General features: G+C 38.6%; 1 protein-coding gene across 2 annotated transcripts in view; it reads right to left on the bottom strand.

Annotated features, from left to right (window-relative positions):
• LOC144649957 (uncharacterized) overlaps positions 1-18575 on the bottom strand; it is a 155086-nt gene extending 136511 nt beyond the window's left edge. The window contains exons 1-12 of one of the 2 annotated variants that reach the window (XM_078509555.1): positions 18178-18575; positions 17370-17394; positions 12992-13326; positions 11313-11454; positions 10028-10365; positions 9716-9857; positions 7674-7996; positions 6787-6928; positions 6459-6595; positions 5980-6111; positions 5403-5547; positions 4443-5076 (exon numbers count right to left, since the gene is read on the bottom strand). In XM_078509555.1, the coding sequence (XP_078365681.1) occupies positions 4820-5076; positions 5403-5547; positions 5980-6111; positions 6459-6595; positions 6787-6928; positions 7674-7996; positions 9716-9857; positions 10028-10365; positions 11313-11454; positions 12992-13326; positions 17370-17394; positions 18178-18219 (2160 nt within the window). In that variant the 5' untranslated portion in view covers positions 18220-18575 and the 3' untranslated portion in view covers positions 4443-4819. Of the gene's footprint in view, positions 1-4442; positions 5077-5402; positions 5548-5979; positions 6112-6458; positions 6596-6786; positions 6929-7673; positions 7997-9715; positions 9858-10027; positions 10366-11312; positions 11455-12991; positions 13327-17369; positions 17395-18177 lie in introns of those variants that run through there. The other variant, XM_078509556.1, reaches the window with a different exon arrangement.
• Between the last annotated feature and the right edge of the window lie 1498 nt (positions 18576-20073).

The following is a 20073-nucleotide window of genomic DNA, read 5'->3' as shown; positions in this document are numbered from 1 at the left end:
TGAAATTAAATCAAGTTTTAGTTATCAGTTTATTAACTAGATCCTGCCTGTTCCGATTTGTGCGATTTACACGATAATAAAACAACTGGCTAACTTAGGCCTCTGTAATGAATTTAGCTATGGGCCAAAACAACCCAGGTTATGAAATTGACTTCGTTTGGAGCCTTTCTATTGTTTCCCGGGCTTGAAATGACAGCTGCTGAGACAGTTATAAAAAACATAACCAACTTTGAAAGAAAACCTGATGTTATAGCTTGCCCACCAAAACCAAAGGAAAAAGCTTTGTTTTATACATTTATTCAGTCAACTTAATTCGTGCAAATTGATTCGGCTTAAACGGAGTATGATAAAACGCCATATCAAATCTTCAACTTAAATGTACTTTACTTAGCAACGTATACGTAATAACAATTTCAATTAACCCACGCATGGAAGCAATTTTTCCGATTTTCTGGAGGAAAATAATGTATCATTATTCATCGCCTTTTAGGAGGAATCCAGAAAAATAGGGTAGGAAGCCTAGAACCTTTTTCCACAGATCACATTTGGAAAGAAATTTAAGAAAAAAAGATGTCAATTAATTGCAAACTACTCGAGATGACATTTTTCAGATCCTTTGACTCAATATTTTATTAACACAATTTTTTTTTGGCCTGAACTGAATACTTAAAATTGCAATACTGCCAATAGCTAAAGTAGTTCTAATAATGCAATATACAACACTGCAATATTATTTACTTACCAGAAAAATTAGAACGAACAACAATGATTCCACTCGCCGCATCGTCAAGTTCTAGAACTCGTAACACTTTTTACATCTTGATAGTCATTTCATAGAAAAAAGTAGAAATCAATATGTACTCTTATAGCTAGTAAATATTTATAAATGACGACCGCAAGTTGAGGCAAAACTGCGATAGCTTGAGAATCCTTATTGCAAGTTCCTCCTGCCAAGTACAGGAAATGCAAATAGAAAACTTTGAAGTTTATTTTGTGTAAGCCTGCTGCGTCATAAATGGAAGTTTGTTCTTCTTTTGAAAATACCGTGGAGGGGGCTTTGAAGTTTCTGAGCAGATTGACCATCAGGCTATATATAGGTTAAGTTATGTGTATTGCACACCATCCTTAACCCTATCCAGACCGGGGGAGGGGGCGAAAAGTGCCCGCGCTGACTTTAAACACTTACTATTCGTCTCAGACGTCCGTGGACAAGGGCTTTTTTTCGGTCCGTGAAAGAAGCGGGCCGAAAAAAAGCCCGTGTCCACGGACGTCTGAGACGGATAGTATATCTTTTTCAAGATTCAACTAAACGCTGCTAAACTTTGCGAGTTTATATAAAATTTATCTGGGAATTATTTGGCGGGATAGGTAGTTTTGTCGGGAGCTTAACGTTACCATGGCAACGGCATTTTGACGGACATGTTTCCCCAAATTTGTAATTTTTTGTGTTCCTATTAATAAAGATTAACTTTAATGCAATTATTTTCACCTTTTTAGTTTTCTTGCACCGTTTTAATGATTTTAAGTACTTTCCAGTTATTTTGGGTGGTTTTCTGTCGTTTTGGAAAAAATTTGAAGTCCAAGATGTCGATCCAAGGTAGCGGCTGCTTTGACATCATGATGTAATTGTCACGTGATGTGACGTCATCATCGCACGTGACGAATATCAAAAATGGTTTTTCGGTTTTACGGAGGGAAGGAGGGAGGGGGGCGGTAAAATGCCCGGTCTGAATGGGGTTAAATAGTGTTCACATGGGGTAAGTAAAGTTGGAAAAAGACTGAATTTAGGATTTTTACTTTAATAATTACATAAAGAATGAACTCAGAATTGTTTGTGGTTCAAAACAAGTAATTTTGTAATTTGGGGTTAACTATGACGTCAGAGTTTTGCAAATTGCCGTCGACAACCTTGTCGCTCAGGGCCTAGTCGTTCAAAGGGTGGATAACGCTATCTACCGGATAAATCAAGTCTTTACAAAACGTATTAACATCCTGCGCTGTTCACCGGATACTGATTTATCCGGTAGATAGCGTTATCCATCTTTTGAACAACTGGGGCCAGGTGGCAGCTGGACACGATTCGCTGTGACAAAAAATAATACATGAAAGGAGACTGCTTGCGCAAGAACCTTTGTTGTTGTTTGGCACTGATACATTATCTAGAGTGTTCAGACACAGGTAACCCAAACGTTTTATTGACTTGGTATTCTATCTAAAACAAATCACAACTACTTTTTTCTTTGAAAAGCTGCAAAGGACCTTGACCTATGACCTTGACTAATCAGAGGCGTGTTAAGACAAAACCTTAAGGAGAGCTAAAAAAAACCTTCGGATGGGATTTCGAGCCACTTTTATTTCCTAACGACGATTACATGAAGCTTATTTACCGATCAATGGAAATCTGCTCGATATCATTTTTTATCTTTAATTAATTTAGTAGGGGTGGGGGATGGATAGGTTTTAAGGATCGTCTGTTTTTCTGGAGAAAAGTTTGGATGTAATCGTTAATTTCGAGGACTTGCGGATTCTGCAAATGCACCGGATTACCGATTACAAAATTATTTGGAACGGATTTGCTTGTTATACGGCTGGGATTCTGGGTTTCACTTTTATTCTCGGGCTCATTGTAAGCTCGTTTGTTTCATAATCTTGGCAGTATAAATAGCTGAAGCACGCACATAGTTTCAAGTTACGGATGTGAAGTTATCGGATGTCAAAGTACGAGGCCAACATGAATCTCCCTGAGTCATTTAATCAATCAATCAATCAATCAATCAATCAATCAATCAATCAATCAATCAATCAATCAATCAATCAATCAATCAAACACTCAATCAATTAATGCACCTATCAATGTAAATCCCGCGGGGGGGGGGGGGGGGGGAGTGCGGGCCAGGGGTGGGGATTTGACAGAAAAGTAAAAATTGCAGTCAAGTTCCCGAGGGTGGGAAAAATTTTTTTGTTCAAATATACCTAAGAAGACCCACCCAGGGGCAGAATTCTAAAACAAACTAACAAGTACTTTCTACATACCTTTATTTTCTGTCAATCCAACCGTTTCGGTATTCATATATTAAAAACAATAAAAGGTCACGGACGTCTTAGATTTCCCTCAGGATTCCTACTCCAAATGTACTTGAAAGTAAAATAGGTATTCTTAAAATCACTATTTTATGACTAAATGGCGTTAAAAGTGGCAGATAAATGCCGATGAAAAACTCAGAATCGTACCTTGCAATGAAGCATATGATTTCCAAAGCCACGAGAAGGAAGAACTTGGTAATCGCGTCTGAAGATTGGATCCAGGCGCTTCCCGGTCAAAGTCAAATGTCCCAACCCCCGGGACGCGACTCGCAGTCAAATGCCCGACAGAGGGGATCGTTCTTGTTGTCAAATCCCGTGCCTTTGCCCGCACTCCCCTCCCCCCCGCGGGATTTACATTGATAGGTGCATAATAAATAGTAAAGATGTACAAGTAAAAATGTTACTCATAGTATCGTGGATTGGGATCATGTTTCACCAAGTTGGATTTAAATCATAGCGATTCATGAACGTCTAGCAAAGTTTACTTATCAGTGCATTAACAATCACACTTATTTTACAAGTACATTTATCAGTTTTCAAACGGACAACTATTCTAGCAACGTAACCCTCGGACGTACAAGGGGGCGGCGGTGGATGCCACCCCGTTGAGGGTTTTTAAAAAGGGGATTTACTCTAAGACTATGACGCTTAATCTTTCAGTAGCTGTTCATTCATCGACTATGTGCCCACGAGTTTTGACATCGTTATGGTAACGTCATGATTACAAGCAGGTCTGGCCAAAAATCTTTACTTTTAACATATTTATTTATTTTCCAGTTTTTTAAACAGAATTGTAAGATTTGTTTATTTTATATTCCACATGCATTCTGGCTTGATTTTTATATCAGTTTCCGTTATTTTCTGACTTTCTTAGAAAAAAGTTATCTTCAAGATGGCGGAACCAAGATGGCGGCACTAATGACGTCGTATGACATCAGAGCCAATAAGAATTATGTCATCTTGTAGAGTAAGCTAAGGGCTTGCTACTCAATGCAAGAAAATTTGCTGCCCCTAAATAGAACGAAAACCTTAGGGAGGATTCTATCCACAGCCCCGCTCCCCTTGTACCACGGTGGGGTTATGAATTTGCATGTACTTCCGAGCATTTAGAATTTGTCTGTTTCAATCCCTTTCAGTCAATGATTAGTTTAGTCAACGATACATGTTAACGTGGCTGACAAAGTTTTTATTACACTTTAATGTTGGATTATCTGAGGTGTATGTTGTCACGGATGGCATATAGCAGATATTAGGTAAATGGCTTTCTTTCAGGAATAGACAGAGCGTCTAGAAATAATTTTGCATGTAAATTTCCAGACTTTTTACTTCCCCCTTTTTATAGCTAAAAAGAGGGTGTTTTCTGATATTTGTATTCAATATTCACATTTTAAAACTGCCTTAAAATCTTTCCCTTGCAGTTTTCTGACCTGGAACTTTCTGTTATGGAAAATGATGTCATGCACATTACTTTTTTTCGTAAATTCAGATGCCACCAGAGCGTTCTTGACGGGATTAGCTATAGAGAATATAACATTTGGATGGCAAGGCATCCTCGCCTCCGTGCAGTGGAAAACTTTCTGATTTTTCGATCAGAAGTAAACTAGTGTAAACTACAGTAAACTATAGTAATAAAAACTACAGTAAACTAGTGAGATCCTAAATCCTTCATACTTAAGCTGTCGAATTTGTGCTTATAAAACGAAACAAATTAGTGATAAGAAGGAACTTCATCCCATTAATTGGAGATCACTTGATAAGAAGAGGCTTCGTAATAGTTGAAACCTTCCCGATCTTCAAGAATTGGCTTCTCTGCTTTGGAACCGCTCAATTCACACTTATTAAGCAGCCCGTTGCTATAATTGAACGACTTGCATTGCTCGGTTACCAAGCACAACTTCAGACACTCTATGACGTCGACAACTGTCACAGTTGAAATCACGTGACCAGGCAATGCTTTTCCAGGACCGATGGGAGTAAACAACGTTCCCGGGACTAAAGGAAACAAAAATAAATGTTGGAAACACAATTTAGGTTAGAATGCCCAGGTAAAAAGATTATTATATCCACCATATTAAATTCCTGCGGAATCTACGGTAGACGAGTTTCACATGTAAATTAAAAATATTACTGCAGTTTAATCTTTTTGCAATTTACTTTACACATGGATAGAATAATTATTAACCATGCCTGGTACGATACACATATACCCCCCAAAAGGGATATAAATGATGTAAAAATGTTTTATGTGGTCTGTAAAAATCGTACATAAAAGAACGATGTAATTTATAAAAGATAACTGTTTACAGTGAAATCTGTACCTTCTGGCCAGGGCTCTCCGTAAACTTCCATTCTTGTACACGGCCAAACAAACCATTTCAACGGAAGAAGGCGGAAATACCGTGCGTAAATCACTGGAATGTGATTCTTCCTTACGTCACGCCAATTGATATTTCCTTTGAGAACCTGTCAATTTCAGATCAAGTTAATCAGTATATAAAACAGAAATTATCAAATCTTTTAGTCTGCAGCGGGATATCAAAGTCTTATTTTACAATAACCGTCAGATTTCTCGCACGCACATAGGCTAATTTTTATCGTCAGAAAGAGTATGGACATATAGATGACGACATCGCACGTGGATCTCAACTATGCAAATAAAAATCTACTTCAGGCGATAAATAAAGAACATAACACTGTGTTGAAGTTATGGTCTTATGGTCTATGGTCTTATACAGGGTCTTCCACGCTTTCCATCCATCCCCCCTCGAATCATTGCAGATCATGTGCTAGTCGGTGATGTTCTGTTATGTCATTTTTTGCTGCTTTGCTCCATTTAATTATTTCCATTTAAGTTATTTCATGATTTTTGTCAAATATTTGTACTATTTTTCATACCTGTGCGCTCATGTCCCATGTGACACCATCTTTGGACCAGCTCACTTTGTATTCTTTCAAATAATCATATCTTCCACCGGGATGACCTTGTGTGGCCACAGCACAAACGCGATAAAGTCGACCAAGATCTATCTGAAAAATTGTTATAAAATTTCATATAAAATGTTGAGCCATAAAACATTCAACGTGCTTATAAAAGAAGACTTCTTTTTTAAAAGATTAAACAGGAGGAACTAATTTCGTGTCTTCGATTTTTTCCGTTTTGACCAATTATGCTTGGTTTTTACAAAACGTATTTTAGGTGAACTAAAAGCAGCTAATATTTTGAGCGTTAGATCTTGAATTGGTCAAAGCAAATATATAGATAGACACGAAAAAGAAAATTGAAGTTTAATACGTGGTCATGCATAAATTTCCTTTGGAGTGGCGTCTTTCTTATTACCTGGCGAGTTTTTTTGTTAATATTTATAGTTCCTTACCTGTATATACCCACCGACGTTTACACAACACACAAACGGTTTGTTCAGCCTGGCACCTAACGGATCTCCAGCTGTAGCGGTGATTTGAGAATCGCTGATTTTACCGGTCTCCACGCCAACGGCTGGTGCAGTGCACCCTGTCGTAAGGTGAAATACAGGCTTTTATGTTCCAATGAAATATATACCCCACCTCTCTCGCCCCTCCGAAGAATGGGATTTGGTATAATTTTTCACTACATACTTTGCCAGTTAAAAAACTTGTACATATGCGTATCTAGATTGTGTAGATTTGAAGTTTGAATATCGGGAAGCAATGAACTTGCAGTACCTGGTACACACCCATACACCTCTACTCTCAATGATATGTATACACTCCAAGCCACTGGTACAAAACGGATGTATCGTGCTCTGATCGGTGGATTAAGTTCATGATAAACAACACTGTTCTTGTCAGTGTTCCCAGCAAATTCCTAATAAGAAAATGGCGAATATTATTAAAACTTTTCAATAGTTAAACACTTTAAAAATCTCATTGCTTTAGTCTTCCAGCCCAAATTCAGTATCAGCCAATCAGAAGCCTTATAGACTTTCCTGATATCCTTTGATACTGCAATGAGTAGGTTGGGTTATGACAGGGCTCATGAGCCACCACTGAAAACAACGGGTAAATTTTATATACCTCACAGAATTTTGCGCAGAATTCCGCACATGTACTTGCTGCAGTTGGTTTAACTTCTTCCCACTGTTCAAAATGCAACGCTCTGACAAGAATGACTGACATTTTAAAACAAACTGTGTTTCGTTACATATGGCGATAATCTACAAAACGATATTTTGTCGTTCTCGTCCTGGAAGTGCCGACGAGCGTAGGAGGCTTATAAAAATGCAAGGATGGGTAAAAATAAGACCAAAGACCACAGCCGAAACTCTCCCTCACGCTAGGTAAACAAGACGTAAATAATTCGAAGTCCTTTTATTCGTCTGTAGTCGAAGATTCACCCATCTCCCCGCCATGACAACGAACCACCCAACCAACCCGTGTTCATTATTTGGACAAAACACAACTTATTACAACATGAAACCTCCTTCAATGGAAAAAATGCCCTGTTCAGGCCAAAAATGTTTGCCTAAAAGTGGTCGCTAGCTAGAAATAAAGAACACTCTTTTTAGAAGCATAGATGTGAGTTTTATTCTGTAGATTAATTTAGTTGTCACCTTGTCAGTGGATTGTCCTTGTTCCCTGTAAGTCTGAAACTCCACTCCATCATTGCCATGCTGCAGTTTGTACCTAGTTACCCACTGCCAGTACTCGGTGCTATTTCTTCCTTGCGTGGCTAAACGTGTTACTGTCATTTTGTAAACAAGGTCAATCTGCAGCCACTGATTAGCATCACTGCTGGCAGCTGACCACGAACCTGCTTTGCCTGCAAAGTGTAGTCTACCCTGATTGGCGGCATGATTAGCGCTCCGTTCGGAAGAGGCAGTAATTTGTCCATCAGAAATTGCACCGGTTTGCATACCGATAGCGTCTTGACAATCTAGAGGCGAATGCCATTAAATCAATGCAAAAAAATGTTTTAAAATGTAGTAGCTTTAAAGAACGTATCCGTCCTATACATTACAAAAATTCTAAAAGAAGACCTACTTGTGTTGGATACTTCAGTACAGTGTAATACTACATACTTAAAGTGGCTCAATGGACAGTAATATATGTGGCGCACACTAGTGTTATACATTTAAATCTAGGGTTTTGCATCCGTTTTCCCTCCAACTACGCTCAAACCTATCAAATGAAATAAGCAACGACGAAATAGTGTTCCACAGCCATCTCTGTCAAACTAATAGCTTTAAAAGGTTTTCCCATTCCCACGTGACCATCAATCAACCAATAAGAGCGCGAAATAGATTCAGCTATATACCAAAGCCTCATATTTTATCTGTTCTCTTCACCTTATTAAATGATCAAATAGCGTTTCAGTTGAATGATTCGATGACCATACAAATAAAACACGCCTGTATTTTACGAGTTTGGTAGCATTTTCCGAGCTTCATGCCCACAAGGTGAGGCAAAGCAATGCGAGAAAATGAGTAAAATATTTAACAGTTATTCGCCGAAGTCGAAGTGATTATTGTTGAATAATCCCCGAGACGAAGTAGAGGGGATTATTCAACAATTATCACTGAGCCTGAGGCGAAAATATCGTTTGAGTATAACTTTCAAAGGTGAATATCAATAACTGCAAAATGACAATAGAATACATGAAGAACAAACACAAGTGCTCGCTTGCATACGTGTAAACCAGTTTAATTCATCGAATGAAATCGTAATTTACACTTACGTTTTAGCAATAAAACGGAACAAAACAAACACTAAGACAAAGATTGATATCTGGTACCTTTGTTTAATCGTTGGTGACTTCTGAGCAATTGTGTGAATCCTCTCGAAATTACTAGCTCCACTGAGAAGAGAACTAAATAATGTTTTGCCAGTCGATCTAACTGAGTACATGGCCGCTTGCGATCTCCAAAACCACCATGTTAACGATCAATTCTAATACCTTGAACACCATCCCTTGAAAATATTTTCGGTCCAAAAACCTTGGTAGTTTATTTGCAAAATTTCCAATGTTTTAAATATCAAGGACTTGGATTGATTTCTTTTAAATGACAGAAATTTTCATTCAGCAAATGCCGCCATGTTCACTGGCCTGCATGGCAAACGTGGCATGGCTTAGTAGCCAAACCTTGAGATGCTATATTTACCGCCTAGCGCGGTGAATATCGCGTCATAGTCCGAGCTTCTCGACCAATCAGAATTGAATTCACCTCTGGAAATTATGCTTATTTTGATTATTATTTTACTATTGCGCCATTGTTATCATATTAGGACAAAAGAACGCACAAAATACGCCACGCTATTACACTGTAGAAAAAGGCAAAAATACGGACGGACTAACTTATGGAATACGGACCCAAACATAGTGGAAAAAATAGTGGAATAATAAATCCCTTATTCCATGGTTTAACATATAATACAAGCGCACATTTTGGTCATTGCTCGTAGTTTTCCTCGGCCCTACGGGGCTCGGAAAAATACTACGCAACCCGCAAAATATCCGCACGTATTACATGTTAAACCATCGAATAAGGTGTATGTATTACACGCCTTTGTTTAACGAGTTTGGTAGTATTTTCCGAGCTTCACAACGCAGGGAAATATAAAATAAGTTCAAGATTGATTATATTGCAGCAAATACCTTTCAAGCAACCATAAAGTTCCACTCTCATAACTATGTGTAGATTAAAGGTTATTGGTCGAAAGCGAATGTACCGTGCCCAGATTGGAGGGTGCAATTCTTGATAAACAACAGTGTTTGTATCTGTGTTTCCAGCAAATTCCTAAATCAACAAGATGGTTTAATAAATTGTTGTTAGTTAACTCAAAATCAAAACTACTACTCCGGGCTTGTATTTAAATTAGTCTCTCCCATATTTGAATCACCCTTAAGAGAAAAATGGAATTATTGAAGATCATTGACGTTTGGAGTGGATTCAGAATTTTGTTTCACCTTATCTGCGGATTGTCCCTGCTCTCTGTAGTACTTAAAAGTCACTCCATCATTACTGTGCTGCAGCTTGAACGTGGCTACCCACTGGTCATAAGCATTTCTTCCTTGTGTTGCTACACGAGTCACCCTGGTGTTTCTGTGACCCAGATCAATCTGTAGCCATTGATAAGCATCATTGATGCCAGATACCCAACCTCCCACTGTGTTTGCAGTTTCTTGACTATGCAGTCTTCCCCGGCTGGGGCCATGTTTGCCTTGATTGGGATCCCATTCCGAAGACGCAGTCATTTGACCGTCAGTGATTCCGCCGTTTTCTATACCGAGAGGTTCCTTGCATTCTAAAGGATTTATGACATCGATGGAAATACCATGTTAATATTCGTACTTGTCTTACACATTTCAGTTCTGGTACGGGTTTTTTTTTTCATTAAGACTAGTGAAAATATAAATAATTATCGGGTATCACAGAAGAATCCAGAATTTGCTTAACCAAATAATCAGTACATGTGTATGCTGTGTTTAAATGTTTCTTTGGTTTAAAATTTTTCATATCAGTTCGATTTCCATTTCCTTTTGTTTCAGATTACGCTTATCAATATGAGACAAGCTCATTAAAAAATATCTTAAACCAAACATAATTTTAACCGCCGCATAATCGCTAATAAGACAGTACACATATAACTACACATGATGACGGACACCAGAGCAAAATTGTTCAAAATTATTTATTCATTTCAACAACATTTCTCTAGAATATCATGAAGCCTGACTACTGGTGCGATGAAACAAGTACGTCAGTAACGACATATAACAAATTTAATTCCGATGTTTTTGTTGTGAACCCCAAACACAGATGTGATGATAATTTCATACTCTGTTTAATTCTGCCTTTTTTAATGGAAGAGCTTGTATGTTTTCGCCCAACCAATTTTTTTATTAAAAAAATCAAAAAACAAAAACTAAACAAAAAAACAACAACAACAGATGCCTGCGTCTTTGACAGATTGTGCTATGAATACTGGTCAATTTTTATTAACTCCAGGAGTAAACATAAATTGTAGCAGTGTAGCCGGTAGACATTTTAACTTTCCAAATTCAGTAAAATAACCAATATAACGTTCATAAACAAGAGAAAAATATTTTGAGTTCATAATAGGTAACCGTGAATCCTTGTTTCTTATTAGTTTATTATAGCTTCCTTAATATCTCAATGTTGACTTAGATGAAGAGAAACTAAATAAAAAAATGCAAAATGTTAAAAAATCAAAAACTGTATCGTTAGTACCTTGCGGACACCCATACAACTCCGCTCTCATTGATATGTGATCACTCCAAGTCACTGGAAGAAAACGGATGTACCGTGCACTGATTGGTGGGTTAAGATCACGGTAGACAACACTGTCCTGGTCTGTATTTCCTGCAAATACCTGAATCAGCAAAATAAATTACTATAAGAAATATATACAAGAATTCCTTCGAGTGGTATACTTAACAATTATTCCACAAGCGCGCGTTGGGTATGAGATGGTAGATAGTCAACGAGGTGCGTAGCGCCGAGTTGGCTATAACAATCTCATATCCAACAAGTGCGAGTGGAATGATTGTTTTATTAAAAACGCCCAAAGAATTGGCAATATTTGAGCTCCCCAGCTGTTTTATTGACGCGTATCTGCTACCATATTTGGTGTAAATGGTATATGAGCTCATATACCATTGCCGGTTAACCAATCAAAACTCAGGAATTGCCAGTATACCATTGCTAGTTTTTTAAAAAACTGAAATATCCAAGTAACTTGATTTTACAACAAACGTTAGTCGAGCGTGTACTTAAAAAATTGTACGGAATATTTACAGTATACGTCATGAAAAACAGTAAGACACTACCTCTCTGGAACATTTTTTTTCATACGCCCGTTGTAAACACTACCTATATTGTTTTCTGGGGCTAGGGGTATTGTCATGACCTGTTTTCTGTTGTCTTAAGAACCAATAAATTAACTCGTTCCATAAGGAAGTGGGCGACCCCGTATAAGCAATGTACAGACGTAGATAATGATACAAGGCGACGTATGTCAAGTCACCGTGTAACTGTCTTTCTATTATATATAAAAAAGACAGATAAAGTAAAAGTTAAAAATGAACATGCAACTGAGTAGGAGTGACGTCATCAATGTCCTCACAAGTCAGGATATCGAAAAGACGCCGCAACGGTCCCGGGTGTAGTTTCGTAGGAATTCTATGAGTTGTCTTTTATTCCAGTAAAACACTTGTTTTCTTAAACGTGAAAAATTTGTTAAGATCAACAGAAGACTTAAAACTATGTTTCGTAGATTTAGAGTAATAATACTTTCTATCGTTTTCAATCTTTTTCTTTAGGTCATTGCCCTGTATTGCATTGCGTATCCTTACTGCGCAGAATTTTACGCGTAATTAGCGCGCGCACATAAACAAAATGGCGGCTTTTTTCTATGCGGCTTAGTCCGCGAGAGAAGTAAATTGTCGCTTTCTCGTAAACGAGTATGGTGACCTATCATTTTTTTTTCTCATGGGTGTAGCGATCAATTTCTTAAACGTGAAAAATTTGTTAAGATCGACAGAAGACTTCAAACTCAGTGATGTTCCGTAGAGTTAGAGCAATAATACTTTCTATCGATTTCAATCTTCTCCTTAACTGAACCAATCTTTGGTAAAAAGAGTGACGAAATTTAAGCGTGACAAACTTTGGAATTCGTAATACAACGGCTCTCCCGTATTCTAATTGGCTGTGTACTTCGAATTCATGGTATTAGATAAAAAAAAATTAAAACCCCATTGCCTTAACTCACGACCATGCTTTCTCTCTTAAGTAACAAAACTACATCTATGCAACTTGGGGACAACAACCATGATTCACTGGGTACATTCGTGTGAAGGGGACTGGGCTAAAACTTAAATCACGTTTTGGTTCATTAATTCAAAATTCACCTTGTCCTCAGACTGTCCTTCGTCCCTGTAGTTCAATATGTTCACTCCATCATTACTGTACTGAAGCTTGTACGTAATTACCCACTGAACAAGGCCACTATGATTTCTTCCTTGCGTGGCTACACCTGTTACTGTCGTATCACTGTGTCCCAGGTCAACAGCTAGCCATTGATTTGCATCATTGCTGCCCGCTGCCCAACATCCTTCTTTGCCTGCGCGTCTTTGTAAGTGCAGTCTTCCATTGTAGGGAGCATGATCGGAATTCCATTGTGAAGAGGCAGTAATTTGCTTGTCAGGAATGAAACCAGTTTCCATCCCGAGAGGTTGTTTGCATTCTAAACATTTGTGATTAACATACGTTACGAAACTTTACTGAGACGTATGTGCCAGACATTTCTAGCACAACACTGGTATTCAGAAACCTCACATACATCTTATTCAATGGTTTTAGAGATAAAACGCGCGGATATTCTACGAGCTTCGTGATATGAGAGAAAATGATTAAAATAAACGCAAATATTATCTGCAAAACCATCGAATTAGGGGTTTATTATTTAACGAAATTTTTTCTTGTAATTAAGCTCCAAAATACAATACAATAACTTTATTGAGTTTCCCTAAAAAGGGCTTTACAGAATTCATATCATGTAAAAAGAGAACATCAAGTTATTCAAATACCGTAGAATTCCGGTTATAAGCCCTGGGCTTATACAACTTCGTAAGGATTTTTGGGTGGGCTTAAAAGCGGAGGGGCTTATATTCGGGAGGGCTTATAAGCGGACGGAAAAAAACGTTTCGAAACGAGCCTCGGGAGTGTTGAACGAAATACGTTTTTAAGTTAAAAACGCACAAAAAAGCAACATTTAGCCCTGTTCAGTACTGTCATCCGGTAGAGGGGGGCTTATATCCGGGGGGGCTTATAACCGGATGTATTTTTTTGTTTTCAGGTTGATGGGCCTATAACCGGGGGGGCTTATAAGCGGGGGGGCTTATAACCGGAATTTTACGGTATGTCTTCAAATCTAAAACGGGGCACTACAGTGTGGGGTGCTGTAATGAAATCGCGCTCATCACTTTTTGCCTGTTCCTGCCCTTATATGCTTATGTCCTAAAAGTGGAATAGGTCATCATATGATTGAAAGTTCTCAAGCTTGGTTTACGAACTGCAAAGCAATGAGCTGGAAACGCACATGAACATGGTAAGTCCAAATATTATCGATAAAAGTTATTCAATTAAAAATTGAACTGCAACCAGGATGAGACATATTAAAAGTGTAAAATAGCGTTCTCTGGTTTAAAAAGTTAAGAAAAAATATGAGCTTTCGGCTATTTTACTATAGCCTTTGACGAATGTAAAAAAGATAAAGCGCGTGGTTGGAAATATATACAAGGGAGGGTGTGAAAATAATTAAAAACTAAAATACAATAGAAGTGTAAAAAGCTAAAAAAGGACAAAAACAGAAAAATTAAGAATTACAATAAGATAGAATATTGTCTTGGTAACGGTTTGGAGTTATTGTCTGCGCCGACAGTTTTTGGCAGTGTGCCAAGATTCTAGTGTTCTTCGAATACGGTAATTGCCTTTGTCTATCACGGTAGCGCCATCAAAGTCAATTGAGTGATTATTTTGCCAAGCATGGTTAGCAACGTTCGAGCCTCTCGTATAATTTTTAAGATTTCGTTGATGTTCCTTTCTTCGGGTTTTAAAACATCTGCCCGTTTCTCCTACGTAACTCCAACAGCAGTCAGCGCACGGAATTTTGTAAACAACATTACATTGGAGATCCAGGGGCTGCCTGAATTTAGGAGAAGGGAATTCTTGTTGCAGGGTTTTAGCTGGTTTGCTTACTACACGGATGTCATTTTTACGAAGTAACCTGGTGAGAGGTTCAGTCAATCCGCGGATATAGGGAAGACATGCGAAACCCAGGGATGTGTCAGATGGATCGGCCCATTTGAAGAACATGGACACCAATTCTTCTGGGGGAGGAGTTGTCGGGGCTGACTTCTTTTTTAATATGTTGGAAATAACTGTTGGTGGGTAGCCGTTGGCTTTCAATGCTTCCGTAACGTGACTAGTCTCGCGTGCTTTACCTTCACAAGTGCCAGGTAGGTTGGCTGCACGGAATAGGAGGGTCGAGGCCGTGCTGACTTTATGTTTTATTTCATGATGAGAAGAATAATCCAGATATCTATCTGTATGTGTCGGCTTCCGGTAAACGTCGATGACAATAACACCATTTTTCCTGGAAACCAAGGTGTCCAAGAAAGAGATTTGGCCATTGTTTTCTTCTTCAATAGTAAAAGAGATTTTTGAGTCAATGGAATTTAAAGTGTCATGAAAGGAGGGGACAGCGTCTTTCTTAATGATGACGAAGCTATCGTCAACATATCTTTTCCAAATCCTAGGTGCAATTGTAGAGCTATTGATGGCTAATTCTTCTACCACCTCCATGCAAAGATTAGCGACAATAGGGCTTACAGGGCTGCCCATAGCACAACCGTGAACCTGCTTATATACACAGTTATTGTAGACAAAATAGTTATTGGAGAGAGTGAAATCCAATAAAGAAATGATGTCGTCGGTGGTTAGGCTTGTTCTAGATTGTAAAGTACTGTCATTGTTCAGCTTGTCGCGAATGTAATCACACGCTTTGTGGACAGGAATAGCTGTGAATAGCGACACCACGTCGAATGACACCATCACTTCGTCGTCGGAAATTTCCATATTGGCTATTTCTTTGGCAAATTGTGAAGAGTTGAGAACAGAATAGCCATTATGGTTCTGAATCGGCGATAGGATATCAGAAAGAAACTTGGATGTGTTGTAAAGGGCAGACCCGATGCTCGATACAATCGGTCGAAGAGGGAATCCTGGTTTATGGTGTTTAATGGAAACCCGGATGGCAGGCGGAGAACCGTCGGTAGAATGGAGTTTCTGATAGACTGTTTCATCTATCTTGTTTTGTCGCTTGAGATCGAGGAGTCTACTGTTCAGTTCCCTTTCTATTTTGGCGAATGGTGACTTGAGGACTGGTTGGTAAGTGTCTCGGTCGCTGAGTAGAGTTTCCATTTTGGAGTCATAATCAGTTCTGTCAATGACAACAAAACAGTTCCCTTTATCAGCTTTCGTAATAACACGTTCGTGGTCCTGTTTTAGGTTCTTTAGGGCTCTTAATTCAGCTTTGGAGGTGTTGCTGTGTGGTGGAAGTCGGGCTCTGTGGAGCAAAGAGGCGGTGGTGGTTCGTACGGCATCCTTTGTGTCATCGGGAAGGCGGACGATGGCGGCTTCAACTTCGGAAACAATGTCTTTAACCGGGATGGTTCGTGGGGTTGGAGCAAATTTAGGACCTTTCTCAAGAAGAGAACGTTCTGTCACGGTTAGGGGTTTTTGTGATAAATTAATCACCCAGTTTTTCTTGTTGATGGTATTCGGGCGATCATTTTCAGCTTCCATTCTTAGGTTTGTAAGCTTGTTCTCGTGTCTCGCTTTAATGTTGTTGCGAACAGATTGAGACCTCATTTTTAAGAATTGAAGCAACGTAGATGAAGTATCTTCGATGACCAAACTTGATAACTGTTGTTTGGATTCGTCCAAAGTTCCTTTCAGGGTTCGAATTCGATCGTGGCAGATAGAAATTCTTGCTCTCATACAATGTTTGCTGGCCCGTTCCATAATGCGTTTGAAGACAGGGTGGTTGCCAGGAGAATTGGTGTCCATGAAGAATTGGTGTCCATGTTCTTCAAATGGGCCGATCCATCTGACACATCCCTGGGTTTCGCATGTCTTCCCTATATCCGCGGATTGACTGAACCTCTCACCAGGTTACTTCGTAAAAATGACATCCGTGTAGTAAGCAAACCAGCTAAAACCCTGCAACAAGAATTCCCTTCTCCTAAATTCAGGCAGCCCCTGGATCTCCAATGTAATGTTGTTGATATTTACAAAAAGAATTCACGATACTGATCTCGCACCAAACGTGTAATTTTGTCAAAAGATAAAACAGGTTTAATGATCAATGTAAAAGAGAGAAAAAATAGAAAAAGAATAACAAATCCATCGGTTGGTTTCTTTTTTAAACGTTGATCCTTTCAAGTCGACACACTAGAAATCAGACACACTCCACGAGAACCAAATTGAAAGTTGGGTAAGGAGATGTGGCCCTGTTACACATTATCGGTAAACGAGAATTAAAGATATAAAATTAATAACCATTTCATACACCTCATGCAAAAAAAGCATGTAGCATCATCTGATAAAGATTAATAGTACGAAACCATCAACATACAAGTGCTGAAGCTGATACCAGCCACCTTAAAGTTACTTTTGATACTTGATGGTTGTAATCTACATTCAAAGTAATTTGTTTTGTTTTACCTTGCTCTCCATCCGAGCGGACAATCTGAAATTAAATCAAGACTTAGTTATTTTAATAACTACATCCTGCATGTACCGTTTACAGTCGAATTTGTGCGATTTACACGATAATAAGACAACTTGTTAACTCAGGCCTCTGTAATGAGTTTAGCTATGAGCCAAAACAACCCAAGTGATGACGTTTACTGCGTTTGGAACCTTTTTATTGTTTCCCCAGGCTTGAAACGACAGCTGCTGAGACAGTTATCAAAAACATAACCAACTTTGAAAGAAAACCTTGTGTTATTGCTTCCCACCAAAACCAAAGGAAAAAAGCTTTATTTTACATATTCATTCAGTCAACTTTATTCGTGTAAATTGATTCAGCTTACACAGAGTATGATAAAACGCCATATCAAATCTTCACCTTAAATGTACTTCACTTAGCTACGTAATAGCAATTTTTATTAACCCATGCATGGAAGCAATTTGTTCGATTTTCCGGAGGAAAATAATATATACTTATTTATCGGCTTTTAGGCGGAATCCAGAAAGAATAGGGTAGGGAGCCCAAAATGTTTCCACAGATCATATTTGGAAAGAAATTTAACTCTAAAAAAAGATGTTAATTAGTCATTCAGTGAGCAAACTACTGATAGATTAAAATTTCTCTGAAGACCATATTTTTCAGTTCCTTTGACTCAATATTCTATTGACACCATTTATTTGCTTAAGCCCGAACTGAATACTTTAAACTACAATATTGCCAATATAATAGCCAAAGTAGTCTTAATAATCAATATACAACACTGCAATATTATTTACTTACCAGAAACATCAGAATGAACAAAAATGATTCCACTCGCAGCATCGTCAAGTTCTAAAACTCATACCATTTACATCTAGATAGTCACAAAATAGGGATCAATACTCTAATAGCTAGAAAATATTCAGAAATGACGACCTCTAGTTGAGGCAACACTGCGATAGCTTGAGAATTCTTATAGCCAGTTTCTCCTGCCAAGTACAAGAAATGCAAAAAGAAAACATCGAATGGAAGTTAATTTTGTAATTAAGGCTCCCCGTTGTTGTTTATTTTAATCCTGCTGCGCCATAGATGAAAGTTGGTCTTCTTTTGAAAGTTTCATGGTGGTGCTTTGAACTTTCTGAGCAGATTGGCCATTGGGCTATATATAGTTTAAGTTTTGTGTATTGCACAGCACCCTTCAAAATTGTTCACATGGGGTAAGTGAGTAAACTTACAAAAGACTGGACATAGGCTTATGGCTTTAATAAATACATAAAGAAGCTACTCAGAATCTTTTGTTGTTCAAAATAAGGTAATTTTGGGCACAGTATGGGCAAACTATGGCGTCAGAGTTTTACAAATTACCGTCGAGGACCTTGTTCCCAAATTAAAGTGTTAGATGGCAGCTGCACACGGTTTGCTGTGAAAAACAATAATACATGAAAAGAAGACTCAGACTGCGCACGCGGATAGCGTGGTTGTTTTATGATATTGATACATTTTTTCAATCTCGTTCCCAGAGCCTGCGTCTTCCTTGGCCAGCAGTCGCAATACTCAGTCGGAACCAGGAAATATATAAGGCCGGTTCCGGTTTGTGCGTGTGCGCCGGAGATTGTGGTGAAACGAACAAGTTTCCAACAGCCAATCAGATTCAGATGCCTTTGTGGCGGCTTTTTAGAATAACCCAAAGGTCCCGATCCCTGGCGCAGACCAGAAGGATCGCGGCCTCTGGGGACGAGATTGACATTATTTCGACTGATCAGACACAGGTTACCCAAAAGTTTTATGGATTTGATATTCTATATAAAAAATATCATTTTACTATCTTTTTCGTTCCAAAAGCTGCAGTGGAATTTGACAACCTTACCTTTTTTCATTATTGAATAATCAGCAGCAGTAAAACCTTCGGATAGGATTTAGAGCCACCTTCCTTTTTAAGAGGTAATGTATAGGTTTGAAGATAGTCAGATTTTATGAAAAAAGTTTGAATGTTATTGATAATTGGCCTTATTCACGATAACGTCATTTAGCTTCATTTGTTCAAAATTCACCACCAAGCCTCCTTTGCGCGAATTATTCTCAACCCTCCTCCGCCTTCGTACAGTTCTCACGTACGTATTCTTTTCATCTTTCTGGTTTGGGAATTTGAAACAAGTCAGTCTGACGTGAACATGCATAAGGGCTATTTCCAGGTACTTGCGAATCCTGCAAATGCACCAGATCACGGATTTATCAAATCATTTGTGACGGATTTGCTTGTTAAACGATTCGTATATTGGAGTTTGGATTCTGGATTTCATTTCTACTCTCAAGCTCATTATAAGCTCGCTTGTTACAGGATTTTGACAGTGGAAATAGCTCAAGCACGCACGTTGTTTTACGTACCGGGTGTGAAGAAAGCGGATTGCAAAGTACGAGGCCAAGAGGAATCTCCCCGAGTCTCCCTGACAGTCTTAACAACTGGTAAAAACGCATTTTTCGTCATTGGGTTCCCACACGACAATAATATTAAACCAGTATAATTTCGCTACATTTTATCACTTTCATATTGTTCCGATGATGTTACCTGTCTAAATCAATCAACCAGTCAGTCAGTCATTCAGTCAGTCAGTCAGTCAGTCAGTCAGTCAGTCAGTCAGTCAGTCAGTCAGTCAGTCAGTCAGTCAGGCAGGCAGGCAGGCAGTCAGTCAGTCAGTC

This window comes from Oculina patagonica, chromosome 4, assembly GCF_052425735.1.
Source record: "Oculina patagonica isolate OP01 chromosome 4, crgOcupat, whole genome shotgun sequence".
Classification (NCBI taxonomy): domain Eukaryota; kingdom Metazoa; phylum Cnidaria; class Anthozoa; order Scleractinia; family Oculinidae; genus Oculina; species Oculina patagonica.
This window is presented reverse-complemented; position numbering and strand designations above follow the sequence as displayed.